At 44.1% G+C, this 27,304-nt stretch overlaps 1 protein-coding gene across 1 annotated transcript; it reads left to right on the top strand.

Moving 5' to 3' along the window:
- Positions 1 to 487: 487 nt before the first annotated feature.
- On the top strand, positions 488 to 27,304 carry LOC139552333 (3'-5' RNA helicase YTHDC2-like). Its single transcript, XM_071363959.1, has 32 exons — positions 488 to 626; positions 1,268 to 1,439; positions 1,544 to 1,634; positions 1,841 to 2,037; positions 2,215 to 2,417; positions 5,200 to 5,366; positions 5,461 to 5,563; positions 9,160 to 9,316; positions 9,575 to 9,682; positions 9,784 to 9,938; positions 11,960 to 12,095; positions 13,342 to 13,468; positions 13,570 to 13,635; positions 13,731 to 13,909; positions 14,048 to 14,144; positions 14,513 to 14,600; positions 15,065 to 15,145; positions 18,217 to 18,299; positions 18,431 to 18,536; positions 18,684 to 18,803; positions 18,983 to 19,255; positions 19,425 to 19,551; positions 19,972 to 20,180; positions 21,671 to 21,866; positions 23,431 to 23,537; positions 23,716 to 23,835; positions 23,971 to 24,182; positions 24,736 to 24,913; positions 25,033 to 25,239; positions 25,372 to 25,554; positions 25,985 to 26,069; positions 26,337 to 27,304. The coding sequence occupies exons 2-32, from the start codon at positions 1,274 to 1,276 to the stop codon at positions 26,375 to 26,377; spliced, it is 4,368 nt and encodes a 1,455-aa protein (XP_071220060.1). The 5' UTR covers positions 488 to 626; positions 1,268 to 1,273; the 3' UTR covers positions 26,378 to 27,304.

Raw genomic sequence — 27,304 nt, 5'->3', positions numbered from 1 at the left:
GATAGTGAAGGCTTTGTGTTCCATAAAGTGTCCAATGTTGTTGGTTGTGTGGTTTGGTCTCAGGACAGTAAGTGTGAGCAGAGCCTGCTGAGCATCTGGTACATGCCATTGGCTTGGGCTAGTGTAAGTGTGGGGGTTGGGCCTGTTTGCCTGCTCACGGCCTGGGCATATGTGTGACTTCTCCAAGTCAGGGTATGAGTTGAGAAACGTGCCTATTTTCATCGAAAGTACTGTAACGACCCTGGTACGTAATGTCACGATTCCAAAGCTGTACAATATTACATATAGCAAGTTAATTATATCACATATCGGAAAATATTTGTAGTATTGTAATTCTTGTTGATGCAATTCATGCTAATATTTTCTTTTTGAGCTAGCGCCCAATTTACCCCCATTCACTCCTTGAAGGAGAGCTCTCATTGTCCCTGATTCGCCCAGAATGCTCCACGCGATGTGCAGCGCACATAATGGACATCAATACGATTCCAATGGTGTTTTCCATCTCTTCTAAAGTATCTCTGATCATGCACCTCTAGTGGTGATTTATCTGAATCTCATGAAGTCGGTCAGCGTTTACAAACTGCTGGATCAGACGAACAGAGGCGCACGAGCGGGATCTGACATCGGTATTAGCTAGTTAAAACGTTACCTAGCTATATGTGAAACATTGTATCTATGACATGCATGTATAATTAACTCAAGGATGGATAAAGTTCAATGACACGTTTGCTATGTCTCTGTAGCTATGCTAACTAGTTAACGTTAGCTAGCTTAATTCCGCTAGCTAGCAACCTGGCTAACGATAGCTAGCTACCAGTAACGTTACTGGGTTAGGTAACTAGACAGCTAACATTAGTTTTTTGCTTGCAGATAATAGCTAGCTAGCCATGTTTCTGAGTTACTAACGAGTTAGTTAAGGTGGCTAACAAAATCAACACATGTCATTAGTTCGATTTTTACTCAAAGATTTGCTAAAAGTAATGCATGGCTCACACTGTCAGTCACAGAAGCTCAGCCTCTGGTGAAAGCTATGGCTAGCTAACTAAGTTATGTCCGGATTTATGAATAACTAACGTTAGGTAGAGGAGAGTCAGTCAGAAGTAGCTAACAGTGAATCTTTGTCAGCATCTGGCCACTTGCATAGTAGCTCAATCTTTTTGTCTCTAGCTAGCTAGTCCAAGTAACTAAAATGTGACCGTCATCTAGGGAGATTGCAGGTTGGTTGCTTATTAGCTAGCTACATCTTATTAACACTTGTGTTCTACAGTGCATCATGTCACGTCCTAGTAATGCCTCACCCAAGCCTGCCATGGGAAAATCAAAACACTCTGGTGGTGGGGGGCCCAGGGGCAAAGGGCTGAAAGACATACGCATCGACGAAGAAGTTAAGATTGCTGTCAACATCTCCCTTGAGAGGTTTCAGTACAGTGAGCAAAAAGGTAACATAAAATGTTAATTCTACTCATGTGATGAAGTGGTGCTTCATGGAGACATTTGGATTATGTGATGTAGTATACTACATTAGTTCTTTTTGATTTTACAGAAATGGAGTTTCCTTCCTCCCTGTCTAGTACTGAGAGAGCCTTCATCCATCGCTTTGCACAGTCCCTTGGATATATCTCTAAAAGCAGAGGGTAAGCGATACAACTTCACATCAGGTGTCAGAGCCTGTAGTCTTAGGTCAACCATGGATACTCCTGTTTTAAAAGCGGTACTTGAATAGAAAAGTTTGTGTATCCCTCAATATTGTACTGGAAATGTAACTCCCTAAAAGCATCCATCAGGTTTACTAAAGTGTGCTGTGCTTCAAGTCTAAAATCCTTAATTCATTCATTTTCAGAAAAGGATCAAGCCGGACCCTCACTATCAGAAAGAAGGATGGCTCAGAGACTGCCCAGTCCATCATGACTTTCAACCTTTCCCACAATTCCAAGCACGCGGTGCGGAGCCTGCTGCAGAGGTTCCCCATCACCAACAAGGAGCGCACAGACCTACTGCCTCGCACTGAGAGGGGCCTGTCTGTGGCCATTGAGGCTGGTAAGTGGCAGTTATATTTCAGGGTTAATAATGCATTGATGTCAATGGGAGACCTTGTCAACCTTTGTTTTTAATAACAATGTACTGATGAATGAATAAGTTATCTATCTGTTAAAATAATGTGTTGACAATTCAAAGTTTTAACATTACTCTGCTCCTCTTTTTTTTCTCCACCAGAGAGCAGCCGTGACAAGAACAGGACCAGTGGGCGGCTCAACAACGGCATTCCACAGGTGCCCCAGAAGAGGGGCCCATCTGAACTGGACTTCTTCCGCCGCTCGCTTCCTGTGTACGAGCGCCAGGAGGAGATCGTCCAGGTCATCAAAGACAACCGTGTTGTCCTAGTGGTGGGGGAGACCGGCTCGGGGAAAACTACACAGGTGAGGGGGAGAAACATTTTACATCACTGTCCACATAAAGTGCCATAAAGAATTCACGCCACTTGACTTTTTCAACATTTTGTTGTCTGAATTTAAAATTGATTCAGATTTTGTGTCACTGGCCTCCACACAATACCTCATAATGTTAAAGTGGAATTATGTTTGGAATTTTTTTAAACAAATTAATAACAAATGAAAAGCTGAAATGTCTTTAGTCAATAAGTATTCAACCTCTTTGTTATGGTAAGCAAACATTTGTTCAGGAGTAGAAATGTGCTTAATAAGTCACCATCAGTTGCATGGACTCATTCTGTGTGCAATAATAGTGTTTAACATGATTACAATTATCTGTAAGGTCCCCTCAGTCGAGCAGTGAATTTCAAACCGATTCAACCTCAAAGACCAAGGTTTTTGTAGATGGGTAGATGGGTAAAAATAATTATAACTGACATTAAATGTTCTTTTGATCATGACGAAGTTATTAATTACACTTTGGATGGTGTATCAATACACCCAGTCACTACAAAGATACAGGCGTCCTTCTTAACTCAATTGCCGGAGAGGAAGGAAACCGCTCAGGGATTTCACCATGAGGCCAATAATGTCTTTAAACATTTACTGAGTTTAAACGCTGTGACAGGAAAAAACGGAGGAAATTATAGGTACTTCTCAATACTAACCTAATTGAGACAGAAGGAAGCCTGAACAGAATAAAAAATATTCCAAAACATGCATCCTGTTTGCAACAAGGCACTAAAGTAATACAGCAAAAAGATTTAACAAAGCAGTTCACTTTTTGTCCTGAATACAAAGTGTTATGTTTGGGACAAATCCAATACAACACATTGCTGAGCACCACTCAATATATTTTCAAGCATAGTGATTCCTGTATCATGTTACGGGTATGCTTGTAATCGTTAAGGACTGGGGAGTTTTTCAGGATAAAAAAACAACAGAATGGAGTTATACACAGTCAAAATCTTAGAGGAAAACCTGGTTGTCTACTTTCTACCAGACACTGCAAGATAAATTCACCTTACAAAATAACAATAACCTAAAACACAAGGCCAATGGAGTTGCTTACCAAGAAGTTTGTGAATGTTCCTGATTGGCTGAGTTTTGACTTAAATCTATGGCAAGACCTGAAAATGGTTGTCTAGCAATGATCAACAACTAATTTGACAGAGCTTGAAGAATTTTCAAAAGAATAATGGGCACAGCCCTGAGTCAATACATGTTAGAACCACCTTTCACAGCGATTACAGCTGTGAGTCTTAATGAGAAAGTACAAACCAGACAATATTTGAACATTTTATTATTTAAACAATTCTTCATACTCTGTCAAGTTGCTTGCTGATCATTACTAGACAGACATTTTCAAGTCTTGTCAGAGATTTTCAAGCATTCAATATTGTCTTGGTAAGCAACTCCAGTGTATATTATATATATTTATATATTTTATATTTATATATATTTATTTGTATTCTGTACAGGCTTCCTTCTTTTCACTCCGTCATTTAGATTAGCATTGTGGAGTACCTACAATGTTGTTGATCTGTTCTCAGTCATTAAACTCTGTAACTGTTTTAATGTCACCATTGGCCTCCATAGTGAAGTCCCTGAGCGGTTTTCTTCCACTCCGGCAACTGAGTTAGGAAGGAAGCCTGTATCTATGTGGTGATTGGGTGTATTGATACACCATACAAAGTGTAATATAAAAAAAGTATTTATATATTATTTTACCTCTTCTCCCCAATTTCGTGGTATCCAATTGGTAGTTATGGTCTTGTCCCATCGCTGCAACTCCCATACGGACTCTGGAGAGGCGAAGGTCGAGAACCGTGCGTCCTCCGAAACACAACCCATCCAAGCCACACTGCTTCTTGAAACAATGCCCACTTAACACGGAAGCCAGCCGCACCAATGTGTCGGCGGAAACACTGTACACCTGGCGACCGTGTCAGCGTGTACTGTGCCTGGCCCACCACAGGAATCACTAGTGTGCGATGGGACAAGGACATCCCTGCCGGCCAAACACTCCCCTAACGACGCTGGGTCAATTGTGTGGCTCCCCATGGGTCTCCCGGTCGCAGCCAGCTGCGACGGAGCCTGGACTCAAACCAAGAATCTCTAGTGGCACAGTGTCTTAGACCACTGCGCCACTCGGGAGGCAATTAATATTTTCACCATGCTCAAAGGGATATTCAATGTCTGCTTTGTATTTATTTTTAACCATCTACCAATAGGTGCCCTTCTTTGTGAGACATTGGAAAATCTCTCTGGTCTTTGTGGTTGAATGTGTTTGAAATTCACTGTTTGACTGAGGGACCTTATAGTTATCTGTATGTATGGGGTGCAGAGTTGAGGTAGTCTTTCAAAAATAATGTTTAACACTATTGCACATAAGTTGCATGGACTCACTCTGACTTGTTAAGCACATTTTTACTGCTTAACTTACCTTGCCATAACAAAGGGATTGAATACTTATTGACTCGAGACATTTCAGCCTTTCGTTCGTAATTAATTTGTAACATTTTCTAAAAATGTAATTCTGCTGACATTATGGGGTATTGTGTGTAGGTCAGTGGACACAAAATCGAAATTTAATCACATTTTAATTCAGGCTGTAACTCAACAGCATTTGGGAAAAGTGAAGTGTGAATATTTTCTGAAGGCACTGTATGGCCTACAAAGGCATTGCATTGATATGATAAGGTATTACATTTGTAAATAGAGTTCCTGATCATCTAGAAACTAAATGGGAAGTGTTTTGCCATTCCAGATCCCACAGTTCCTCCTGGACGACTGCAGCCGAAATGGGATCCCCTGTCGGATCTTCTGCACACAGCCCCGGCGTCTGGCAGCCATCGCTGTGGCAGAGCGGGTTGCTGCGGAGAGAGGGGAGAGCATCGGTCAGACCATTGGCTACCAGATCCGCCTGGAGAGCAGGTAGGAGCAAAGAGTTGGAGTGAGGGAGGCACTGACTCTGTCTACTTTGGCTGAGTTACTGTGAGGAAATTAATGACTCTGGTTGACCCTTTAGAGTTTCTCCTAAGACGCTGCTGACCTTCTGCACAAGTGGAGTCCTGCTGAGAACACTGATGGCCGGAGACACCACAATGTCCACTGTTACTCACGTCATTGTGGTGAGGTCAAGTTATTGTTGCCCTTTTGTTATCGTTCACTGCCTTGACTGTATGCAGACCTGTCAACCTGCATGCATTTTACCTACCATGCACGCAATTTGAGGTCAAAGTACACTGGTATGAAAGACTACCCAAAAATAGGCAAAAATAAGCTTCTAGTTGGCACATTGTGGTATTTGACACAACCCGGATCTGAGCCTATCAGATGACTTGGGCAAGGAGAAGAAATCTCTAGCTCTCCGCTCTGGCCCGCCGCCATAGTTGTAGTACTAAACTCAGCAAAAAAAGAAACGTCCTCTCACTGTCAACTGCACTGTCAAGTACCCAATTTTCAGCAAACTTAACATGTGTAAATATTTGTATGAACATAACAAGATTCAACAACTGAGACATAAACTGAACAAGTTCCACAGACATGTGACTAACAGAAATTGAATAATGTGTCCCTGAACAAAGGGGGGGTCAAAATCAAAAGTAACAGTCAGTATCTTGTGTGGCCACCAGCTGCATTAAGTACTGCAGTGCATCTCCTCCTCATGGACTGCACCAGATTTGCCAGTTCTTACTGTGAGATGTTACCCCACTCTTCCACCAAGGCACCTGCAAGTGCCCGGGCATTTCTGTGGGGAATGGCCCTAGCCCTCACCCTCCGATCCAACAGGTCCCAGATGTGCTCAATGGGATTGAGATCCGGGCTCTTCGCTGGCCATGGTAGAACACTGACATTCCTGTCTTGCAGGAAATCACGCACAGAACGAGCAGTATGGCTGGTGGCATTGTCATGCTGGAGGGTCATGTCAGGATGAGCCTGCAGGAAGGGTACCACATGAGGGAGGAGGATGTCTTCCCTGTAACGCACAGCGTTGAGATTGCCTGCAATGACAACAAGCTCAGTCCGATGATGCTGTGACACACCGCCCCGGACCATGCCGGACCCTCCACCTCCAAATCGATCCCGCTCCAGAATACAGGCCTCGGTGTAACGCTCATTCCTTCGACGATAAACGCGAATCCGGCCATCACCACTGGTGAGACAAAACCGCGACTCGTCAGTGAAGAGCACTTTTTGCCAGTCGTGTCTGGTCCAGCGACGGTGGGTTTGTGCCCATAGGCGACGTTGTTGCCGGTGATGTCTGGTGAGGACCTGCCTTACAACAGGCCTACAAGCCCTCAGTCTAGCTTCTCTCAGCCTATTGCGGACAGTCTGAGCACTGATGGAGGGATTGTGCGTTCCTGGTGTAACCCGGGCAGTTGTTGTTGCTATCCTGTACCTGTCCCGCAGGTGTGATGTTCGGATGTACCGATCCTGTGCAGGTGTTGTTACACGTGGTCTGCCAATGCGAGGACGATCAGCTGTCCGTCCTGTCTCCCTGTAGTGCTGTCTTAGGCATCTCACAGTACGGACATTGCAATTTATTGCCCTGGCCACATCTGCAGTCCTCATGCCTCCTTGCAGCATGCCTAAGACACGTTCACGCAGATGAGCAGGGACCCTGGGCATCTTTCTTTTGGTGTTTTTCAGAGTCAGTAGAAAGGCCTCTTTAGTGTCCTAAGTTTTCATAACTGTGACCTTAATTGCCTACCGTCTGTAAGCTGTTAGTGTCTTAACAACCCTTCCACAGGTGCATGTTCATTAATTGTTTAGGTTTCATTGACCAGGCATGGGAAACAGTGTTTAAACCCTTTGCAATGAAGATCTGTGAAGTTATTTGGATTTTTACAAATTATCTTTGAAAGACTGAAAAGGGATGTTTCTTTTTTTGCTGAGTTTATTTTCCTCCCTGGAGCTGGATGGCAGCTCTCCTCTTTGTCTGTTGATGCATCTGTTGTGTGAGGAAAAAGGGTAGGAAAAAATGGAGAACAAACTGTTTGCCAAATACAATTTTGGAAAATGTATTTGGCAAACAGTTCGTTCTCCATTCTTTTCCTACCCTTTTTCAGTGTTAGTTAAGCACATTTCGTTGAAGGTAGTTAGCTACATCGTTTAGTAAATTAAGCGAGGACACTTTCTTGCCCGCACATCCTTTGATCTCCACAACCGTAGTAGGCGCACGCACATTGACGAGCAAGGTAACATTTGTCGTGTTGTGGTAGTTCAGTGCACTTCGCTATGTGGATGGAAACTGACATGGCAGACAGAGCTATTCCGCTAATACCATCCTCCACAGGAAGTTATGTTAGACTGTTAAAGATTAGTATGGCTATGTTTATAAATCTGTTCTTGATCTCCTCTTCATATAGCTGTCTGTCAACAGTAGGCTGCTAATGATGTGATAGTAGTCAGTTTACCAATGACAACAAGGCATGCTGAATTTATGGTAGCCGAGTAGTCAGACCCGACTAGATGGATGAGGTCAGGAATGGACATCTGAAACAAGCTCATACAGGCCTAGTCCAGTTGTTTCATATTCCAAATAGCCTACAGTAAGCTAGACTACTACATTGCATCCAGTAATTGAATTAAGCATTTTCTCCCCAAGCAGAATTAAGCCAGTTTACATTTTCTATCCACATAAAGACACCTATTAAATATTATTTAGAGCTTGTAGGAAAGGAAATTCACTGTATTTGTGCAAGTGACACTAAAACTTGAAACTATAATCTTTACAGACCACCTCAATTTTCTTTACGATCAGATACAAGACTTCTGTTTTGGCTATAATTGCAGTTACAGGTTTTTCAAAATGGTTCCACCATTGGGGTGCCAGGGTAGAGAAGAGCTTGGACTCGGCTGAACGGGAGCTGCGTTCCCAAAGGGGTAGGAGGGCCAAGAAACCAGAGGTGGCAGAACAGAGTACTCAGGTTGGGCTGTAGGGTTTGAGCATAACCTGAAGGTAGGGAGGGGCAGTACCTCTTGCTGCACCGTAGGCAAGTACCATGGTCTTGTAGTACCAAGTACCCATATCATTATTAACATCATTATTAGGCAACAACAAAAAAATGCCTACGATTTGAGCAGTGTGGGTGTAACACGCACACCGCTGTGCTGAGGTGGTACTCGTAAAAATTATTAAAACTTGTCAGGTCTGCCACAGATAGAACATTGAGCCAGATGTTTCATCGGATGTATAAATCTGAAGCATCTGGTTGGCATTTCCTCTCACCACCAAATATGCTGATGAGGAAGTCCAGTGTGAAGATGGAGCGAGATGGATTTTGGCCGACATTAAGCAAATTTTGTCATCAATGAAACATTTTGATGAATATAGTTTTCTGTTTCCAAAACTAAAATCTGTTATGAACAGAATGGACAAAGTTTTGTAGACTTTACTCTTTGCCAAAGTTTCAAAAAATGATATTGTTTAGGAGTCCAAGGGCAAATTTAGCTATTGCACACACGCACTTCACAGAGTAGGTGTTCCCTAACAGAAATATGAAAACGCATGCTAGAACACGCTAATAAGATCTCTCTAGTTTGTGCTTGGCTCTGCCCACCTCCTTGCTTGTTCTACCCACTATAATTAATTTGCTCCCATTGGAAACGACAGGCGGTGGTCGATCTTGGGTTAATTATAAAAAATCTCTGGGTCTGGTGCGTGAAATCTTGTCAATGACGGAATCCTTTTGCCTGTACTTCCAACCTCTTATCCAATCAGGATGAGGTTCACGAGCGGGATGGTCTGAGTGACTTCCTGCTGACCAAGATGAGGGACATGCTCCAGACGATGCCTAATCTGAAGCTCATCCTGTCTAGTGCTGCCCTGGACGTGGACCTGTTCCTCCGCTACTTTGGCTCCTGTCCTGTCATCCACAGTAAGTCATCTCAATGTGTTTGGATAGACCACCTACAGAGACGCGAGTGCAGAAATCACGACAGAATCACTTAATCTATTCATTTGAAATTGGGACAGGGATTCACCAGTGAAACCATTACCTGCAAAAGCCAGGTAATTGCAGGGGAAGACCTCTGTATGGAAGGGGCTAGTACTTGTCTTGACTGGTCCTGCCAGCACTGATTTGTTAAGTGAAATTAATAAAAATGAGAAATTATGAATGTTTGCTTTTATCTAGTCAAAGGAAGACCATTTGAGGTGAAGCAACTTTTCCTGGAAGACATCTTGAGGACAACAGGCTATTCAAACAAAGACATGAGGAAATACAAAAAGGAGATCCAGAGGGGTAACTACCAACCATTGGTCGTTCATTGTTTCTTTGATTTCCACTTTGATGTCCAGTGTCTCCCAGAATGAATGAGTGTATGTGTGTGTCGTCCCTGGCAGAGGAAAAGCAACAGACGTCTTTGACAGAGTGGTGTAAGGTGCGTGAGGGCGGCTTCCGCCAGGAGCCCCAGAGGGAGAAGACCACCTCGGCCTCCTGTGTCCTTCAGGAGAATGACCTGCTGGACGACGGAGGGGACAGTGTTTTCACCCAGCTGGTGAGAACAAGTGGATATGGGCCATTCTCATTTCTCGATATCTATGTTTTCTAGAGATGTGTGTCTTTCCCTTTCAAGACAATTCGATGCGTATCTAGATACATGGGCTCTGATACGATACAGGAACGATAAATTTAAGTTTCAAACTATTCGGTTTGATTAGAGGAACGAATCCATGTGTTACAATTCAATGCACTAACATTTGTTGCGTAAACACATTCATTTTCCGTTCTAAATGTAAAATCTGCTGCTGAATGGAGCTCATGTGCTGCACCTCTCTGAGCTTGTTAGACAGCTGTACTGTGTGCTTTAAAGCTATTATCCAAGTTGAAGCTTTGAGGTCCAGAGTTGAGTTTGAGGGGTTTTGACGACTCAGGAGTGAGCTCGTTTTGGCTAGATGTGATACATCTTATGTCAAATTTGACTTTTCTTTGCGGGTTAGGAGAACATACGCAGCAGGTTAGGATAATTATGTTAAGGTTAGAAAAAGGGTTAGGGTTAGCTAAAATGCCCCAAAAAATTATACTTTTATGATTTCATTTGACTAAAGTTGTATCCCTTCTAGCCATGACAGAGTGAGTGAGTTTGTCTTATCCTTTCTTCTTGTCCTTGTTATGAAATTATCAACTTTACCTTGTATATCTAAAAATGACTATGTATTGAAGATTTCAAATAAAACTACTTACCAACTATTGCTGTTGGTTAACCTGAACAATCAAAATACATTTTAATGTAAGCCCTGATCATGTATTGCCAGATAAAATGTATAGACCATCTGCTAAAAATAACCTAGAAAATTACATTCGTTGTCACTCAACTAATAAAGCATAATATTGCGCAAGCCATTTTCCCAAGGTGACTCGCAGATGTGCCAGATAAGGAATAACATGCTGCTCGTGTCGCAAAATAAATGTACACATGTTATTCAATCATTGCACCCACACTGCTCGCTCGCGTCAACGAGCGTCTGCGTAGCCAGGTGCTGCAAGTCCCGCCTCTCCTATCTCCTCATTTGTTTTTAGGAGCATATACCCACGTGGGTGATTTGAAAGATGAACTGAGGTCCACACTCCAGTTCAGCTGGTAGTGGTAATGCTTTTTAAAGTTGGTTGCCAACTGCCATATAAAGTTCAAAGAAGAATAAGAAGCCTCAAGGAGGACAGATTACTAGAAACAAACTTTTACCCTTTTATCTGTGGATTAATTGTCAGAGTAGAGGACCTTGTGCATTTCAGGTAAAATAACAAGCTGATGTTTATATCCCAGGACAAATTTAGCTAGCAACAGCAAGCTAGCTAGCTAAATTGGCATACATGTTTAATGCTTTTCGACCTGTCCCCAAATTAATATAGTTGGTTCAGAGTTCGTTTTGATATTTCAACCTGCGTGTCCTGATCGCGTCTGGTGTGGGTGGACAAAATCAACATGCGCGCAATGGCACAGGCACGCAAGCGGTCTGGTCAGCAAAGCCTACCTCTCCTTGGTCAACGCGCAAAGCTGCACACAACTGATATTGCCTCGGGTTGTTAAGCATTCAAAATTATTAAATGACTTGTAGATCAATGACTGTCAACACAATTACATGCTTGCTTTGACACTAAAGTAGAGAACCCAGTTGTCACAAAAGATGAGGTATTTTTGGAAGGTAGAAAGTAATTTTGAGAAAATACATTTAGTGAACCAGCGATTCGTAACATTTAAATCGATTTCCTGACCGATGTATGCTACATTTTGGATCTGTTAGGGGTACCGCAGACCGATGCACTCATATCTTCGGGATTGGTCCCCGGTTCAAATGTTTATTGGTGAATCATTACATCCTTAATGATTTTGATGTTATTTTCTCCCAGTTGCTTCAGTTATTTTCAGTATTTACTCAGGATGCATCAAAGTGATACCACTACTTATTTTCTGATTATTCACTCTTTACTTCACCAACGTCACAGAGGGTATATTTGCTGGTTCTTACTAAAAGTGGCACTGGGTTTGCTATTAGTTTGATACAAGATGTCTTGTTCCAGAATGAGAAAGATGTGGCATCATTGGACCCGTGGCTGCTGAAGGAGATGGATGCCTGCATCTCAGACATCTTCCTCAACCAGGACGCTGACGCCTTCGTCCAGCTCTTCAATCTCATCCTGAGTGAGAACGTCAGCGGTAAGCTGGGTTTTGTGTGCATCTTTAATTTTGTGCCACAGTTTATTCTTGTATCTACACTACATTACCAAAAGTATGTGGACACCGGCTTGTCGAACATCTCATTCCAAAATCGTTGGCATTTTGCTGCTACAACAGCCTCCACTCTTCTGGGAAGGCTTTCCACTAGATGTTGGAACATTGCTTTGGGACTTGCTTCCATTCAGCAACGAGCATTAGTCGGCGTTCCAATTCATCCCAAGGAGTTCGATGGGAATGTGGTCAGGGCTCTGTGCAGGCCAGTCAAGTTCTTCCTCACCGATCTCGACAAACCATTTCTGTATGGACCTGGCTTTGTGCACGAAGGCATTGTCATGCTGAAACAGGAAAGGTTGTTTCCCAAAATGTGGCCACAAAGTTTTATCATCAAGAATGTCATTGTATGCTGGTAGCATTAAGATTTCCCTTCATTAGAACTTAGAAACCTAGCCCGAACCATGAAAAACAGCCCCAGACCATTATTCCACCACCAAACTTTACAGTTGGCACTATGCATTGGGGCAGGTAGCGTTCTCCTGGCATCCGCCAAACCCAGATTGGTGAAGCGTGATTCATCACTCTAGAGAACACGTTTCCACTGCTCCAGAGTCCAATGGCGGGCGAGCTTTACACCAGCCAACGCTTGGCATTGTGCTTGGTGATCTTAGGCTTGCGTGTGGCTGCTTGGCCATGGAAACCCATTTCATGAAGCTCCTGACGAACAGTTCTTGTGCCGACATTGCTTCCAGAGGCAGTTTAGAACTCAGTAGTGAGTGTTGCAAAAGAGGACAGACGATTTTTAAGTGCTTCAGCACTCGGCGTTCCCGTTCTGTGAGTTTGTGTGGCCTACCACTTCACGGCTGAGCCGTTGTTGCTCCTAGACGTTTCCACTTCGCAATAACAGTACTTACAGTTGACTGGGGAAATTTGACGAATTGACTTGTTGGAAAAGTGGGATCCTATGACAATGCTACGTTGAAAGTCACTGAGCTCCTCAGTAATCCCATTCTACTGGCAATGTTTGTCTGTGGAGATTGCATGGCTTTGTGCTTGATTTTATACACCTGTCAGCAACTGATTTGAAGGGTTGTCCACATGCTTTTGTTCATATAGTGTCTTATTTGTGTAAAAAATAATGACACCAATGTTATCAAAAATCTATATTTTTGAGAGTAATATTTTCAATACTTATCAGCCAGATATGTCCTCCTCCCCTTCTGCTCCTCAGTGGACTACATGCACAGTGAAACGAGCGCCACTCCACTCATGGTGGCAGCAGGTCGTGGCTTCCTCAGTCATATTGAGCAGCTTTTGAGTATGGGAGCCAGCGTCAGAATCAAGGCCTCCAATGGCTGGTACGGGTTTATTAAATAACTGTATAAATACATCCTATTTTTAGTTACTCTATAAACCATTACTAAGTCTTAAATCTTGATCAGTATTTGGTTTGTTTCAGGACTGCGCTGGACTGGGCCAAGCACTTCCAGCAGGCAGAAGTGGTGGACCTACTAGAATCCTACCTGTAAGAGCACCATTTATCATTATTATGAATGACCACATGGAAACCCAGGCATTGTTTGTGGAGGATGATAACAGAAAGCCTCATTTCCTTGGTAGCTCATCCCTGGAGGCGGGGAAGCTGGACGAGTGGTCCCTGGTGCAGGCTGCCACCACAGAGATGAGCCCGGAGGACCAGGAGCTGCTCAAGGAATACCACCACAGCTTTGACGATGAGAGGGTGGACCTGGACCTCATCATCCACCTGCTGCACAACATTTGCACCAGCTCAGAAGACGGTGAGAGATTCTCTTGTCTAGTCACTACTGGATGTCTTGTATTTTTTTACTTTTCAAAATGTTTGATACAAAGTGTCAGTGCCAATTTTCCTTGCTTGTATAGAATGACAAGTTTAATTTAAATATTATCCATGTCAGGTGCGGTTTTGATCTTCCTCCCTGGATACGATGAGATAGTGGGTCTGAGGGACCGTATCCTGTACGACGATAAAAGATTCACAGACCACTCTCAAAGGTACCGTCAGTTAAATGACTGGCAAGAGCAATGTGTCACTCTCAACATAGTTCATAATTGGGCCATCGGTATTTCAACATAGCTCTTGTCTATTTATGTCAATTATTCTGTACATCAATCTGTTTTTTTTTTGTTTTTTTTCATGCTGTTACTCCATGTTCCTGCTTATGCAACCCAAATGTTGATTTACACCCAACACATTTGCAAGTCAGATTAGTAAACCTCACTAGATTTACAAAAATGGCCAAATAGACCTATTTATACAAGAAATATGGATTATTTGGAGGAGACAATGAAGAGTTTTTTTGTTTATTTGTCCTGTTTGAACCACATCTAGAACCTCAGATATGTGTGTTGTTTCTCCATAGGTACCAGGTCTTTACACTCCACTCCAACATGCAGACCTCGGATCAGAAGAAAGTGCTGAGGAACACTCCAGCTGGAGTCCGGAAAATAGTGAGTGTATTTTTACGTCTACTGTGCTGGCTAACACACCAAAGATCAGTTTGACCACTTGGGTCCAAAGTGTTCCTTAAAGCGACAGTCAGCAGTAGAAACAATAACAAAGCGTACCCCCCGCCCCTGTTTCTGTAAAAAACTGAGGGATGGGGCGAGAGAAATGTAACCACTCTCAAATTCATAGTTATGATATCAAAATTGTAGTTTTAATCATGTTTTGAAGCTATATAGTGTTTGTTTACAAACACAGTAAAACAAGCTTATATTTTGGGTTCTGATGGGGTACGAGACTTGAACTAAGCTCAAGCACATAAGTTATATTCTCAAAGAATCAATGGTAAATATCAATAATTTATATGTATACATTTTTTTGTTGCAACTGCTGATTGCCCCTGTAAACCAAAATGCCATTCAACCCCAGCTTCTTGTTCAGAAATTAAGTATTTTCCTCTCTTCCTCAGATTCTCTCCACTAACATCGCAGAGACAAGTATCACTGTCAACGATGTCGTATTTGTCATTGACGCAGGAAAAGTAAAAGAGGTGTGAAAACAAGTCTACTGCACACATTTTACATTGACATTTGTCATTTAGCAGACACTCATATCCAGAGTGACTTAGTTAGTGCTTTCATCTTAAGATAGCTAGATGGGCCAACCACATTTTACAGTCCTAGTAAGTACATTTTTGCGAGGGGGGGGTGGCATTATTTAAGATGCTCTTTTGAAGAGGTATGGTTTCAGATGTTTTCCAAAGATGGGCAGAGACTCTGCTGTCCTAGTTTCAGGGGGAAGCTGGTTCCACCATTGGAGTGCCAGGAAAGAGAAGAGCTTGGAGAGAGACCATGTGAGGACAGGACGGAACCGATTGACTTGGTGTATGAAGAGGAGAGGGCCTAGAACCGAGCCCTGGGGGACACCAGTAGTGAGAGTATGTGGTGCAGATACATCCTCTCCACGTCACCTGGTAGGAGCGGCCTGCTAGGTAGGATACAATCCAAAAGTGTGCAGAGCCTTTAGACGCCCTGAGATGGATGGCGAAGAGGATTGGATGGTTCACGTGTCGAAGACAGCGGATAGATCTAGGAGGATGGGACAGAGGAGAGACAGTCAGCTTTGGCAGTGCGGCGAGCCTCCGTGACACAGAGAAGAGTAGTCTCGGTTGAGTCACCAGTCTTGAAGCTTGACTGGTTAGGGTCAAGAAAATTGTTCTGATAGCGAATGTGTTTTGGAAAGAAAAAAAAGGGAGTCTGTAGTTTGATTTTAGAGGGCTCGAGGGTTGCTCTCTTGAAGAGGGGAGCGATTGGCCATTTTGAAGTCCGAGAGGACGCAGCCAGTCGTCAGGGATGAGTTGATGAGGAATGGGAGAAGGTCTCCAGAGATGGTCTGGAGGAGGGGATGGGGTCAAACGGGCAGGTTGTCGGGTGGTCTGACCTCACTAGTCGCAGGATTTATTCTGGAGAGAGAGTGGAGAAAGAGGTTAAGGCGTAGGGTAGTTCTGTGGGACCAGTGGACTCAATAGGCTGAGCGAATGTCGTCAACCTTTTCACAGTGGTTGACAAAGTCGTCCGCTGAGAGGGGGTGGAGGAATAACGAGGGAGGAGAACTTGGAAAAGAGTTTCCTGGGGTTAGAGGCAGAAGCTTGACATTTAGAGTGATATAAAGTGGCTTTAGCAGCGGATACAGTGGAACAGAAGGTAAAGAGGAGGGAAGGACAAGAGCGAGACGTATTTAGCAGAAGGGAGAGATGATAGGATTGATGAGGAGAGAGTAGTGGGAGAGCGAAGATTGCGACAGCGCATGCCTTTCTGGGTAGGGGCTGAATGGCTAGGTTTGGAGGGGAGACAGCCTATAGGGAGGAGGTCAGAGAACTGAACGTGTGGTTCAAGGACAACAACCTCTCCCTCAACGTGATCAAGACAAAAGAGATGATTGTGGACTACAGGAAAAGTAGGAGCGAGTACGTCCCCGTTATCATCGACAGGGCTGTAGTGGAACAGGTTGAGAGCTTCAAGTTCCTTGGCGTCCACATCGCCAACAAACTGACATGGTCCAAGCACACCAAGACAGTTGTGAAGCGGGCACGACAAAACCTATTCCCCCAAAGATTTGGCATGGGTCCTCAGATCCTCAAAAGATTCTACTGTTGCACCATCTAGAGCATCCTGACGGGTTGCATCACTGCCTGGTATGGCAACTTCTTGGCCTCCGACCGCAAGGCACTACAGAGGGTAGTGCGTATGGCCCAGTACATCACCCGGGCCAACTAGCAAACCAAATGCCCAACTGCAGTACGTTTATCACATTTGAGACAGTTTAACTTAATAGTTATAAGAAATCTAGCTGGCAAACATTTTAGTTGAATTCCATACTGTAATTAGATTACCTGGGGCATGCTGCACAACAATAAGTGACTCGAAGCTCCGGTCTCATCATTGTGTGCTGGTGGTGTATATACAATGCCTTCGGGAAGTATTCAGACCCCTTGACTTTTTCCACATTTTGTTAGGTTACAGCCTTATTCTAAAATGTATATTATTTATTTTTTCCCTCATCAATTTACACACAATACCCCATAATGACAAAGCAAAAAACGGATTTTAGATGTATAAAAAAAAAAGGAAATATCCCGTTTACATCGGTATTCAGACCTTTTACTCAGTACTTTGTTGAAGCACCTTTGGCAGCGATTACAGCCTCGATTCTTCTTGGGTATGACTCTACAAGATGGCACACCTGTATTTGGGGAGTTTCTCCCATTCTTTTCGATCGGGTTTAAGTCCGGGCTCTGGCTGGGCCACTCAAGGACATTCAGATCCCGAAGCCACTCCTGCGTTGTCTTGGCTGTGTGCTTAGGGTCATTGTCCTGTTGGACAGTGAACCTTCACACCAGTCTGAGGTCCTGAGCGCTCTGGAGCAGGTTTTCATCAAGGATCTCTCTCTGTACTTTGCTCCGTTCATCTTTGCCTCGATCCTGACTAGTCTCCCAGTCCCTGCCACTGAAAAACATCCCCACAGCATGGTGCCAGATTTCCTCCAGAGGTGAGGCTTGGCAGTCAGACCAAGGAGTTCAATCTTGGATTCATCAGTCTTACCGTTTTTTAGGTGCCTTTTGGCAAACTCCAAGCGGGCTGTCATGTGCCTTTTACTGAGGAGTGGCTTACGTCGGCACACCTCCGTGGCTTACGTCGGCACGCCTCCGTGGCTTACGTCGGCACGCCTCCGTGGCTTACGTCGGCACGCCTCCGTGGCTTACGTCGGCACGCCTCCGTGGCTTACGTCGGCACGCCTCCGTGGCTTACGTCGGCACGCCTCCGTGGCTTACGTCGGCACGCCTCCGTGGCTTACGTCGGCACGCCTCCGTGGCTTACGTCTGCACGCCTCCGTGGCAGAGTACGGCACGCCTCCGTGGCAGAGTACGGCACGCCTCCGTGGCAGAGTACGGCACGCCTCCGTGGCAGAGTACGGCACGCCTCCGTGGCAGAGTACGGCACGCCTCCGTGGCAGAGTACGGCACGCCTCCGTGGCAGAGTACGGCACGCCTCCGTGGCAGAGTACGGCACGCCTCCGTGGCAGAATAGCAAATCTGATACGTGATTTGTTTCACTATCACAGAAGTCCTTTGATGCCCTGAACCATGTGACCATGTTGAAGATGGTGTGGATCTCCAAGGCCAGCTCTCTGCAGAGGAAGGGCAGGTGAGGCACAGTGTACATCTGAGCCCTACCACAGAGGCACTCTATAGACATATCATAAGGGAGTATCATCTATTATGAAGCCTCATAATGTCTTAAGCCCTCTTATGAATGATTCCTGTGTTGTTTGACAGAGCTGGACGTTGCCGACCAGGGATCTGCTTCCACCTCTTCAGTCATCTCCGCTTTAACAACATGCTGGAGTACCAGGTGCCCCAGCTACTGAGGATGCCCCTGCAGGTACACACACTTCAAGCAGAATGTATGAAGCATACTTTATACAGATAAAGTTATTATAAACCCTTGCATGCAAGCATACCCCTCACACACTCATAAGGCAGTGTTGATTGTGGTAGTTAACTCCTCCCATTTCTCTCTCTCTTTCAGGAACTCTGTCTCCACACCAAGCTGTTGGCCCCAATCACCTGTTCCATCGCTGAATTCCTGTCCAAAGCACCTGAACCACCTCCCATCCTCATTGTAAAAAACGCGGTGCAGATGCTCAAGGTAAAATATATTTTTTGTTTTGAACCAATCATGACCTGAATAATATTTTATCTTCTGTCCTTTATCATTGACTATTTTTGTTATTGAGGTGGAGGGCATCAGTTCTTGGCACTGTGACTCTACATAATGACCATAGATAGAACACAACACTAACCATTAAATTGATCCCCAATCCATAGACCATAGATGCCATGGACCCGTGGGAGGACCTGACGGAGCTGGGCTACCACCTGGCTGACCTGCCTGTGGAGCCCCACCTGGGCAAGATGGTGCTGTGTGCCGTGGTGCTGAAGTGCCTAGACCCCATCTTGACCATCGCCTGCACGCTGGCCCATCGCGACCCCTTTGTGCTGCCCTCCCAGGCCTCCCAGAAGAGGGCATCCATGCTGTGCCGGAAGCGCTTTACTGCAGGGACCTTCAGCGACCATATGGCCCTGCTCCGAGCCTTCCAGGTAACGGTGGGAATTTGGGGTTTAATCAAAAAACTGTCAAATTGCTGTTGAGATGTTTAGAGCTAAATGTTTCATTTGTTATTAGCTTGATTTGACTGCCCAAATCGTAATGAAAAAAACACTGTCCAAGCGACATGTTCCTAATTACATCTCTCCTGCTGTGTTGTAGGCTTGGCAGAAGGCCCGCACCGATGGCTGGGAAAGGTCCTTCTGTGAGAAGAACTTCCTGTCCCAGGCTACCATGGAGATCATCATAGGAATGAGGACCCAGCTGCTAGGACAGCTCCGAGCCATAGGTCAGCCTTATCTATCTTGTTGTATGCTCTCCTTCTCAGTAATACAGTGGTTCTAAGGGCTCAGGTGGAGCATGGTGGACCAAGGTTGTTTGTATACTGAATGTATTAATTTGACTGTAAGTGGTGTTGGATAAAGACTAATGCTTTCCTGAAGCCCACACAACCTCCAACTGACCCTCTGTGAAATGAATAGCCTTGTGAGTCATCCACATGTCTTGGTGCACACCATGTCCTGTGTCCCCCCCCACCCCCACACACAGCACCACTGCGACTCATATCCTGTGGAATTTTCTTTGTCCCTCCCACCTCCCCCTTACACTCTCTCACACACAGCACCACCACTGCTCCCTCGAAGGACAGCACCCTCACAGAACATTTTTCAGAAAGAGGAATATTTTCCATTGTGTATTCCACCACCAGGCTTTGTGCGGGCACGGGGCGGCGGGGACATCCGTGACGTGAACCTGAACTCTGAGAACTGGTCAGTGGTGAAGGCAGCCCTGGTGGCCGGAATGTACCCCAACCTGATCCATGTGGACCGTGAGAGCTGTTCTCTGTCTGGGGCCAAGGAGAAGAGGGTCCGCTTCCACCCCACCTCCATCCTCAGCCAGCCACAGCCCCACAAGAAGGTAGCTAGCGCACATCCTCTCTTCACTTACTTGACTGACTTCTTATTTAACTCCTAGTGGAGCAAAGGGTCTTCTTCAGTGAACCCTGTTTAGTGCAGTTTTCTTAAATACAGTAGGTGCTTCCTGTCTTCATCTTTTTTTTTTTTACTGTATGCTTACATTTAGTCCAAACCATACAGTGGGGCAAAAAAGTTTTTTAGTCAGCCACCAATTGTGCAAGTTCTCCCACTTAAAAAGATGAGAGAGGCCTGTAATTTTCATCATAGGTACACTTCAACTATGACAGACAAAATGAGAAAAAAAAATCCAGAAAATCACATTGTAGGATTTTTTATGAATTTATTTGCAAATTATGGTGGAAAGTAAGTATTTGGTCACCTACAAACAAGCAAGATTTCTGCCTCTCACAGACCTGTAACTTCTTCTTTAAGAGGCTCCTCTGTCCTCCACTCGTTACCTGTATTAATGGCACCTGTTTGAACTTGTTATCAGTATAAAAGACACATGTCCACAACCTCAAACAGTCACACTCCAAACTCCACTATGGCCAAGACCAAAGAGCTGTCAAAGGACACCAGAAACAAAATTGTAGACCTGCACCAGGCTGGGAAGACTGAATCTGCAATAGGTAAGCAGCTTGGTTTGAAGAAATCAACTGTGGGAGCAATTATTAGGAAATGGAAGACATACAAAACCACTGATAATCTCCCTCGATGTGGGGCTCCACGCAAGATCTCACCCCGTGGGGTCAAAATGATCACAAGAACGGTGAGCAAAAATCCCAGAACCACACGGGGGGACCTAGTGAATGACCTACAGAGAGCTGGGACCAAAGTAACAAAGCCTACCATCAGCAAGGGCATTGAAGATGAAACGTGGCTGGGTCTTTCAGCATGACAATGATCCCAAACACACCGCCCGGGCAACGAAGGAGTGGCTTCGTAAGAAGCATTTCAAGGTCCTGGAGTGGCCTAGCCTGTCTCCAGATCTCAACCCCATAGAAAATCGTTGGAGGGAGTTGAAAGTCCGTGTTGCCCAGCAACAGCCCCAAAACATCACTGCTCTAGAGGAGATCTGCATGGAGGAATGGGCCAAAATACCAGCAACAGTGTGTGAAAACCTTGTGACGACTTACAGAAAACGTTTGACCTCTGTCATTGCCAACAAAGGGTATATAACAAAGTATTGAGAGAAACTTTTGTTATTGACCAAATACTTATTTTCCACCATAATTTGCAAATAAATTCATAAAAAATCCTACAATGTGATTTTCTGGATTTTTTTTCTCATTTTGTCTGTCATAGTTGAAGTGTACCTATGATGAAAATTACAGGCCTCTCATCTTTTTAAGTGGGAGAACTTGCACAATTGGTGGCTGACTAAATACTTTTTTGCCCCACTGTATATACTCAAACCCTATAAACCCAAACCAACCCTGACTCAAAGCAACAAACTAAAAACATGTTTGTACTTGTTCCTTCATCTCGTAGATCCCCCCAGCCAATGGTCAGGTGGCAGCCGTCCAGTCCCTGCCCACCGATTGGTTGATCTATGACGAGATGACGCGAGCCCATAGGATAGCTAGCATCCGCTGCTGCTCTGTGGTCTCACCCATAACCATAGCCATCTTCGGGGGCTGTGCCAAACTGCCCAGCACAGCCCTACAAGAACCTGCTGTTCAGAAAGGTAGGGTTATCTAACTGAAGGAAACATCCTTTACTACACGTTGTGTATAATATTTTAATTTAACTAAATTTAAGAATTGAGTTACTCAAGTTTTGCCTGTATTTGTAATACACTTAAAGGGATAGTTTATCCATATTGCAAAATAATATATTGCTTTCCTTACCCTGTAAGCGGTCTATGGACAAGGTATGACAGTAATCCATGCTTTGGTTTCGTTTCCCTGGCACTGTTTTCACATGCTAATGTGAAATCCCAAAAACCTCTTAAGGATCTGACCCTTTTTTTTAAATAAATTGCGAAAAATGACATACCCAAATCTAACTGCCTGTAGCTCAAACCCTGAAGCAAGGATATGCATATTCTTTATACCATTTGAAAGGAAACACTTTGAAGTCTGTGGAAATGTGAAATTAGTGTAGGATAATATAACACATTAGATCTGGTAAAAGATAATACAAAGAAAAAAACATGCGTTTGGTATCATCTTTGAAATACAAGAGAAAGGCCATAATGTATTATTCCAGCCCAGGCGCAATTTAGATTTTGGCCACTAGATGGCAGCAGTGTGTGCGAAGTTTTACACTAATCCAATGAACCATTGCATATCTGTTCAAAATGTTGTATCAAGACTGCCCAAATGTGCCCATTTGGTTTATTTATACATTTTCAAGTTCATAATTGTGCACTCTCCTTAAACAATAGCATGGCATTCTTTCACTGTAATAGCTACTGTAAATTGGGCAGTGTAGGTAGATTAACAAGAATTTAAGCGTTCTGCCCATATCAGATATGTCTATGTCCTGGGGGAAAAATGTGTTACTTACAACCTCATGCTATTCACAATGGCCTACTTAACTCAACCGACCTGCAGGGGGGACACCGATCCCGTAGAGGTTTTAAGTAAGGGGACCGATTTTAGCATTTTTCACGCATCATGTTGAAAACATCTATAAGTGACTTTGTTGAGCTTCACAATCAATTTTAGGTACTTTCGGATGATTTGGACATGATGTGCGAGAAATGCTAATAGCGGTCCCATGACTTGAATGGGATTTGTGCCACAAATGTAAAAACATTAGCATGTGGAAACAGTGCCAGAGAAACTAAACCAAAGCATGCAAGGTAAGGAAACCAATGTGTTATGACTGCTCCAAAGAGACTTGTAGATAGGGTTGGGTGGTATATCGTGAATACCTGTGGATTTTTACAATATTGTCTATAATGATAGGTTGATCCAGCGCTAAATAAATGAAAGTTCTCCATATTGGACTACTTTTCTGTCAGTTTTGTCCATAAAATAATCATTGGAGAAAGCCTTTAAAACCACTAAGAATCCATTTGTTGCCATCCTAGGGTCAAGCACTACTCTTTAATATATTTAGAACTTTTATTCAGAAGCATAAAATACTGTTGAATACTGTCAAACATGAGACAAATTTTGTGATATTATATTTTGGCTGTAACGCCCAGCCCTACTTGTAGATATCACTCTCTGCCTGTATGGTCACTAGATGATGTGTATTCTGTAAACAACGAAACCTAACCTCCTATGTGCCTGCTGTAGATGACGTGGTGAATGAGAGCAGTGACAGTGAGATTGAGGATCGCTCCACAGCCAACCTGGGTCAGATGAAGATCGACGAGTGGCTCAACTTCAAACTGGACAAAGAGGTGAGGATCAAGGTTGGTTATTTTGCATTGCTAATATACTCAACGTGCCCTTCAAGCAATACAACTTGGTATTTCATTTAAACTGCAGTTTGCATTTAGTGTTCATTATATTCTCAGCTGTATTACCCACTCTCTCCTCCCTCACTACTTTCCTCCCTCCCATCCTTCTGTCTGTCAGATGGTGGGTCTGGTGTTCCAGCTGAGGCAGAAGTGGCACGGTTTGTTCCTGAGGAGGATCCGCTCCCCCTCCAAGCCCTGGTCCCAGCTGGATGAGGCCACCATACGGGCCCTGGTGTCGGTCAGTTCTACACTCTGGCTTAAATTATGAAAGAAATGCTGTAAATACCACAGTAAATGGGCCTGTAAGCCTGTTAGCTGTCAAGCCTGTTAGCTGTCCCTGTCACTGACCCATCCATCCTCATCCTGTCTCCAGGTGCTGGGGGCTGAGGATCAGACTGCAGGGCTGCAGCAGCCCACAGGGATTGGCCAGAGGCCCCGGCCCATGTCCTCTGAGGAGCCCCCCCAGACCTCCTCCTGGAGGAACGCCAACAGCAGGAGAACCTCCGGCCCCACAGCCAGCCCTGACATCCCAGAGCTCCCTGACGAACCCCTCATCCCCGCCCCCTCACACACAGCCACAGACAGGTGAGAGGGGTTTAGATGTGTCAGTATGGGAAATGGACCAACTATGATCAAATGTTTTATCTCAGTATTTACATTACAATGCCTTATAGCAAGGGTCGGCAACAGGCAGCCCGCAGACCAAAACTGGCCTGCAAGATATATATATATATATATATTGTTTTGGGGGGAGGGGGGCGGCAAAAAAAGAAATCACAAGGAATTCAGCAAAAAAGTTGTTTAATTTAGGAAATCTGTTCCCTAGTATTCCCACGAATAAATTTAAAAAAAAAAAGACGCGATCGTGTCTCAATGTAATCAATGAAAATAACAATCTCTTTGGGCTTAGTTGTAGTCAATTTGCAGTGTACAAATTATTATAATTATGTTCTGGCTTCCCGACCATCTGCTCCAACAAGAATCCGCCCGTGGCTGAATCTAGTTGCCTACCCCTGCCTTATAGGTTAGCGAAGGCTGTATCAACCTGTTAATTACATTTTTGTAAACCTGATTTATGTCCAGTTCCAGGCCAGTCCTCTAACCCCTCAGACCATCCACCCCTCCCCTCTTCCTCCAGGTCCTCCAGACTCTCCCCTGCCTCGGCCCTCCTGCACCCCAAAGCCCCCCATGGCAGCAGGGACAAGGGCTACAGGCGCCCCACAGAAGACCACTCCTCCACCCCCAAGTCTCCTGAATCGGCTTCACTCGGCTTCCCCAGCCCCTGTCCCAGCCCCTCCCCCACCTCATCAGGAAAGGTACACAAATAACCAATATCATTATTACTACAGGTTTGTCTCCAGCAATGGTTAAAGTCCTTTATCCCAGTGTGTAAATCTAAATATATCATAGTTTCTCAACTCAATGTCTCCCTCAGTGCTCCAAGTCTCCGTCCCCGAGGCCAGGCGTTGCACCGGTGCGTTACTTCATCATGAAGAGCAGCAACCTGAGGAACATTGACATCTCCCAGCAGAAAGGCATCTGGTCCACCACGCCCAGCAACGAGCTCAAACTCAACAGAGCCTTCCTGGAGAGCAGCCTGGTCTTCCTGGTCTTCTCTGTGCAGGGCTCCGGACACTTCCAGGTGTGTGTGTGTGTGTGTGTGTGTGTGTGTGTGTGTGTGTGTGTGTGTGTGTGTGTGTGTGTGTGTGTGTGTGTGTGTAAGTGAGAGGAAATGGAGAATGGCAGGCTGTAACATGTAAATTTCATGCCTCAGGGCTATGCACGGATGACGTCTGTCATTGGACAGGAGCGCTGTCAGGACTGGGGCTCCACAGGGCTGGGGGGGGTCTTCAGTGTGGAGTGGACCAGGAAGGAGAGCCTGCCCTTCCAGTGTACTCACCAGCTGCTCAACCCCTGGAATGACAACAAGAAGGTGCAGATCAGCAGAGACGGACAGGTGGGTTACCTGACTAACATCAATACAGTCACAACATTTCCAAAGACTAGGACCAATATAAAACCAATATAATCAAATGAACAAACGGATATGTTACACAGCTAATATGGTCAGAATGACCTCAGACTACTGTTAAGATGTGGGTTCAAGATGATCCCGCTATCAGAGAACAATATTGTCACAAACAAGATTCAATAGTTGAAGACTCATTAAACCATCTTGACAAAACACACCCACTAAAATGCCCTGCAAGACATCAAGTGAGATGACTGGTTTATTTGTCGGGGAGGATGCACAACCAATATATTGCTAAATAGCTAATTTCCATCTATGGTCTGTATATTTCTATGTCTGAAATGTAACTAATTTGGTTTTCATCTCATCTCACTCTCCTTTCTCACTTCTCCACCCTCTCTGCTTCCTGGTGTAGGAGTTGGAGCCCCAGGCTGGAGGCCAGCTGCTGCAGCTGTGGGAGAGACTCAGGGAAACCACAGCAACCACAACAGCAACACGAGGTACAACAGGCCCCATCTTTATCATCAGATAACCACAGGTTACACACAACGTGACTCCAGAAATAGAATTTGCACAGTGTTTTTAAGAAAATCTGACAAAATAACGGCTCACTCTTGGATAGTCTCATTTTACAATGCACCAAACAAACTATGGTTTAATTTTACTGAGCCTTGACCTGTTCTTTTGCTATGTCCATTTGATTATTTATATGAAATACCATTACTAGTTGGCAATGTGGTCATTACATGTATTTCCTCCCTCTTTAGCCATGAGAGATTGCACTGACCTTCAGGACCTCACCACTTGACTTGGCTATGTGTCATTATAACAGATCGAAGACAGCATTATAACAAATCGAGAGCTAGTTTTATTCCTAAATGTGTTTTGAACCACCTCCACACACACTTCTTTGTCAGTGGTCCACAACCAGTTACCCAATGTGTTTCTATTTGGCAAAAAAAATAGATGTAACTGGGATTCATGTTCTGAAGTTGTTAACCTTTTCAGATGCTATAATGTTATGTTCAAGAATATCTAAGTGCAGAAAGCTGTGTTAACATGAAGTGACCTCACGAGAAAAGTAAATTGTTTTGAATATTCATTTTCCTGGTGTTTTTTGAAGCAAATTATAACTTTGATGACGAGACTGACATCTACGCTAATTCCCAGTGACATATAAGGGACTACAGTGAAATGTAATGATGATTGGGACATTCAGTGAGGAATCGTGTTTTTTTCCAATGCTTCTCACAGCACATATGAGTTGCATGTACCATAGCACTCCATGGCACACAATGTGTTGAATGTTATTTGTTAACAACATGTTTGAATGTGTGTCACTGCACAATGTCGCTCAGACTGGAGTAACCAAAACCATAGCAACCATAATGTAACCTTGTACTGTAGCTAAGCTGTGCCTGGTGAGACCTTACTAGAGGTCATGTCTTTCTCTGTCAACGACCAAAATGTTTGTTTTTATTCATTTCAATGGATTTATGATCTTTTGTAAATGTATTTAAAGAAAAAAAAGAATTACTTTTATCCAGTTTTTGGATTGGAAATGTTCCAACGAAATATTTCTTTAAAAAATGTTTTTTTAAATCTCTGTTCATTTTAGCCCTGGTAAAGCAGGGGGTTACATACTACGATTGACTGACAAGTCTCTGTTCGTTTGAGTTTTTTTTATGGTTGTATTATTGAAGTAAGAAATAGATATAAAGAATTTTTATCAATA

This window comes from Salvelinus alpinus, chromosome 24, assembly GCF_045679555.1.
Source record: "Salvelinus alpinus chromosome 24, SLU_Salpinus.1, whole genome shotgun sequence".
Taxonomy (NCBI): domain Eukaryota; kingdom Metazoa; phylum Chordata; class Actinopteri; order Salmoniformes; family Salmonidae; genus Salvelinus; species Salvelinus alpinus.
The sequence above is the reverse complement of the archived record's forward strand: the minus strand, read 5'-3'. Positions and strand labels throughout refer to the sequence as shown.

Excerpts from the sequence above, each read along its gene's own strand:
- LOC139552333 (XM_071363959.1), top strand. The coding sequence starts at position 1,274 with ATGTCACGTCCTAGTAATGCCTCACCCAAGCCTGCCATGGGAAAATCA. Across the intron at positions 18,300-18,430 it reads TCTCTGCAGAGGAAGGGCAG|AGCTGGACGTTGCCGACCAG; the intron begins GTGAGGCACAGT and ends GTTGTTTGACAG. Across the intron at positions 19,552-19,971 it reads AGGACAGCTCCGAGCCATAG|GCTTTGTGCGGGCACGGGGC; the intron begins GTCAGCCTTATC and ends TTCCACCACCAG.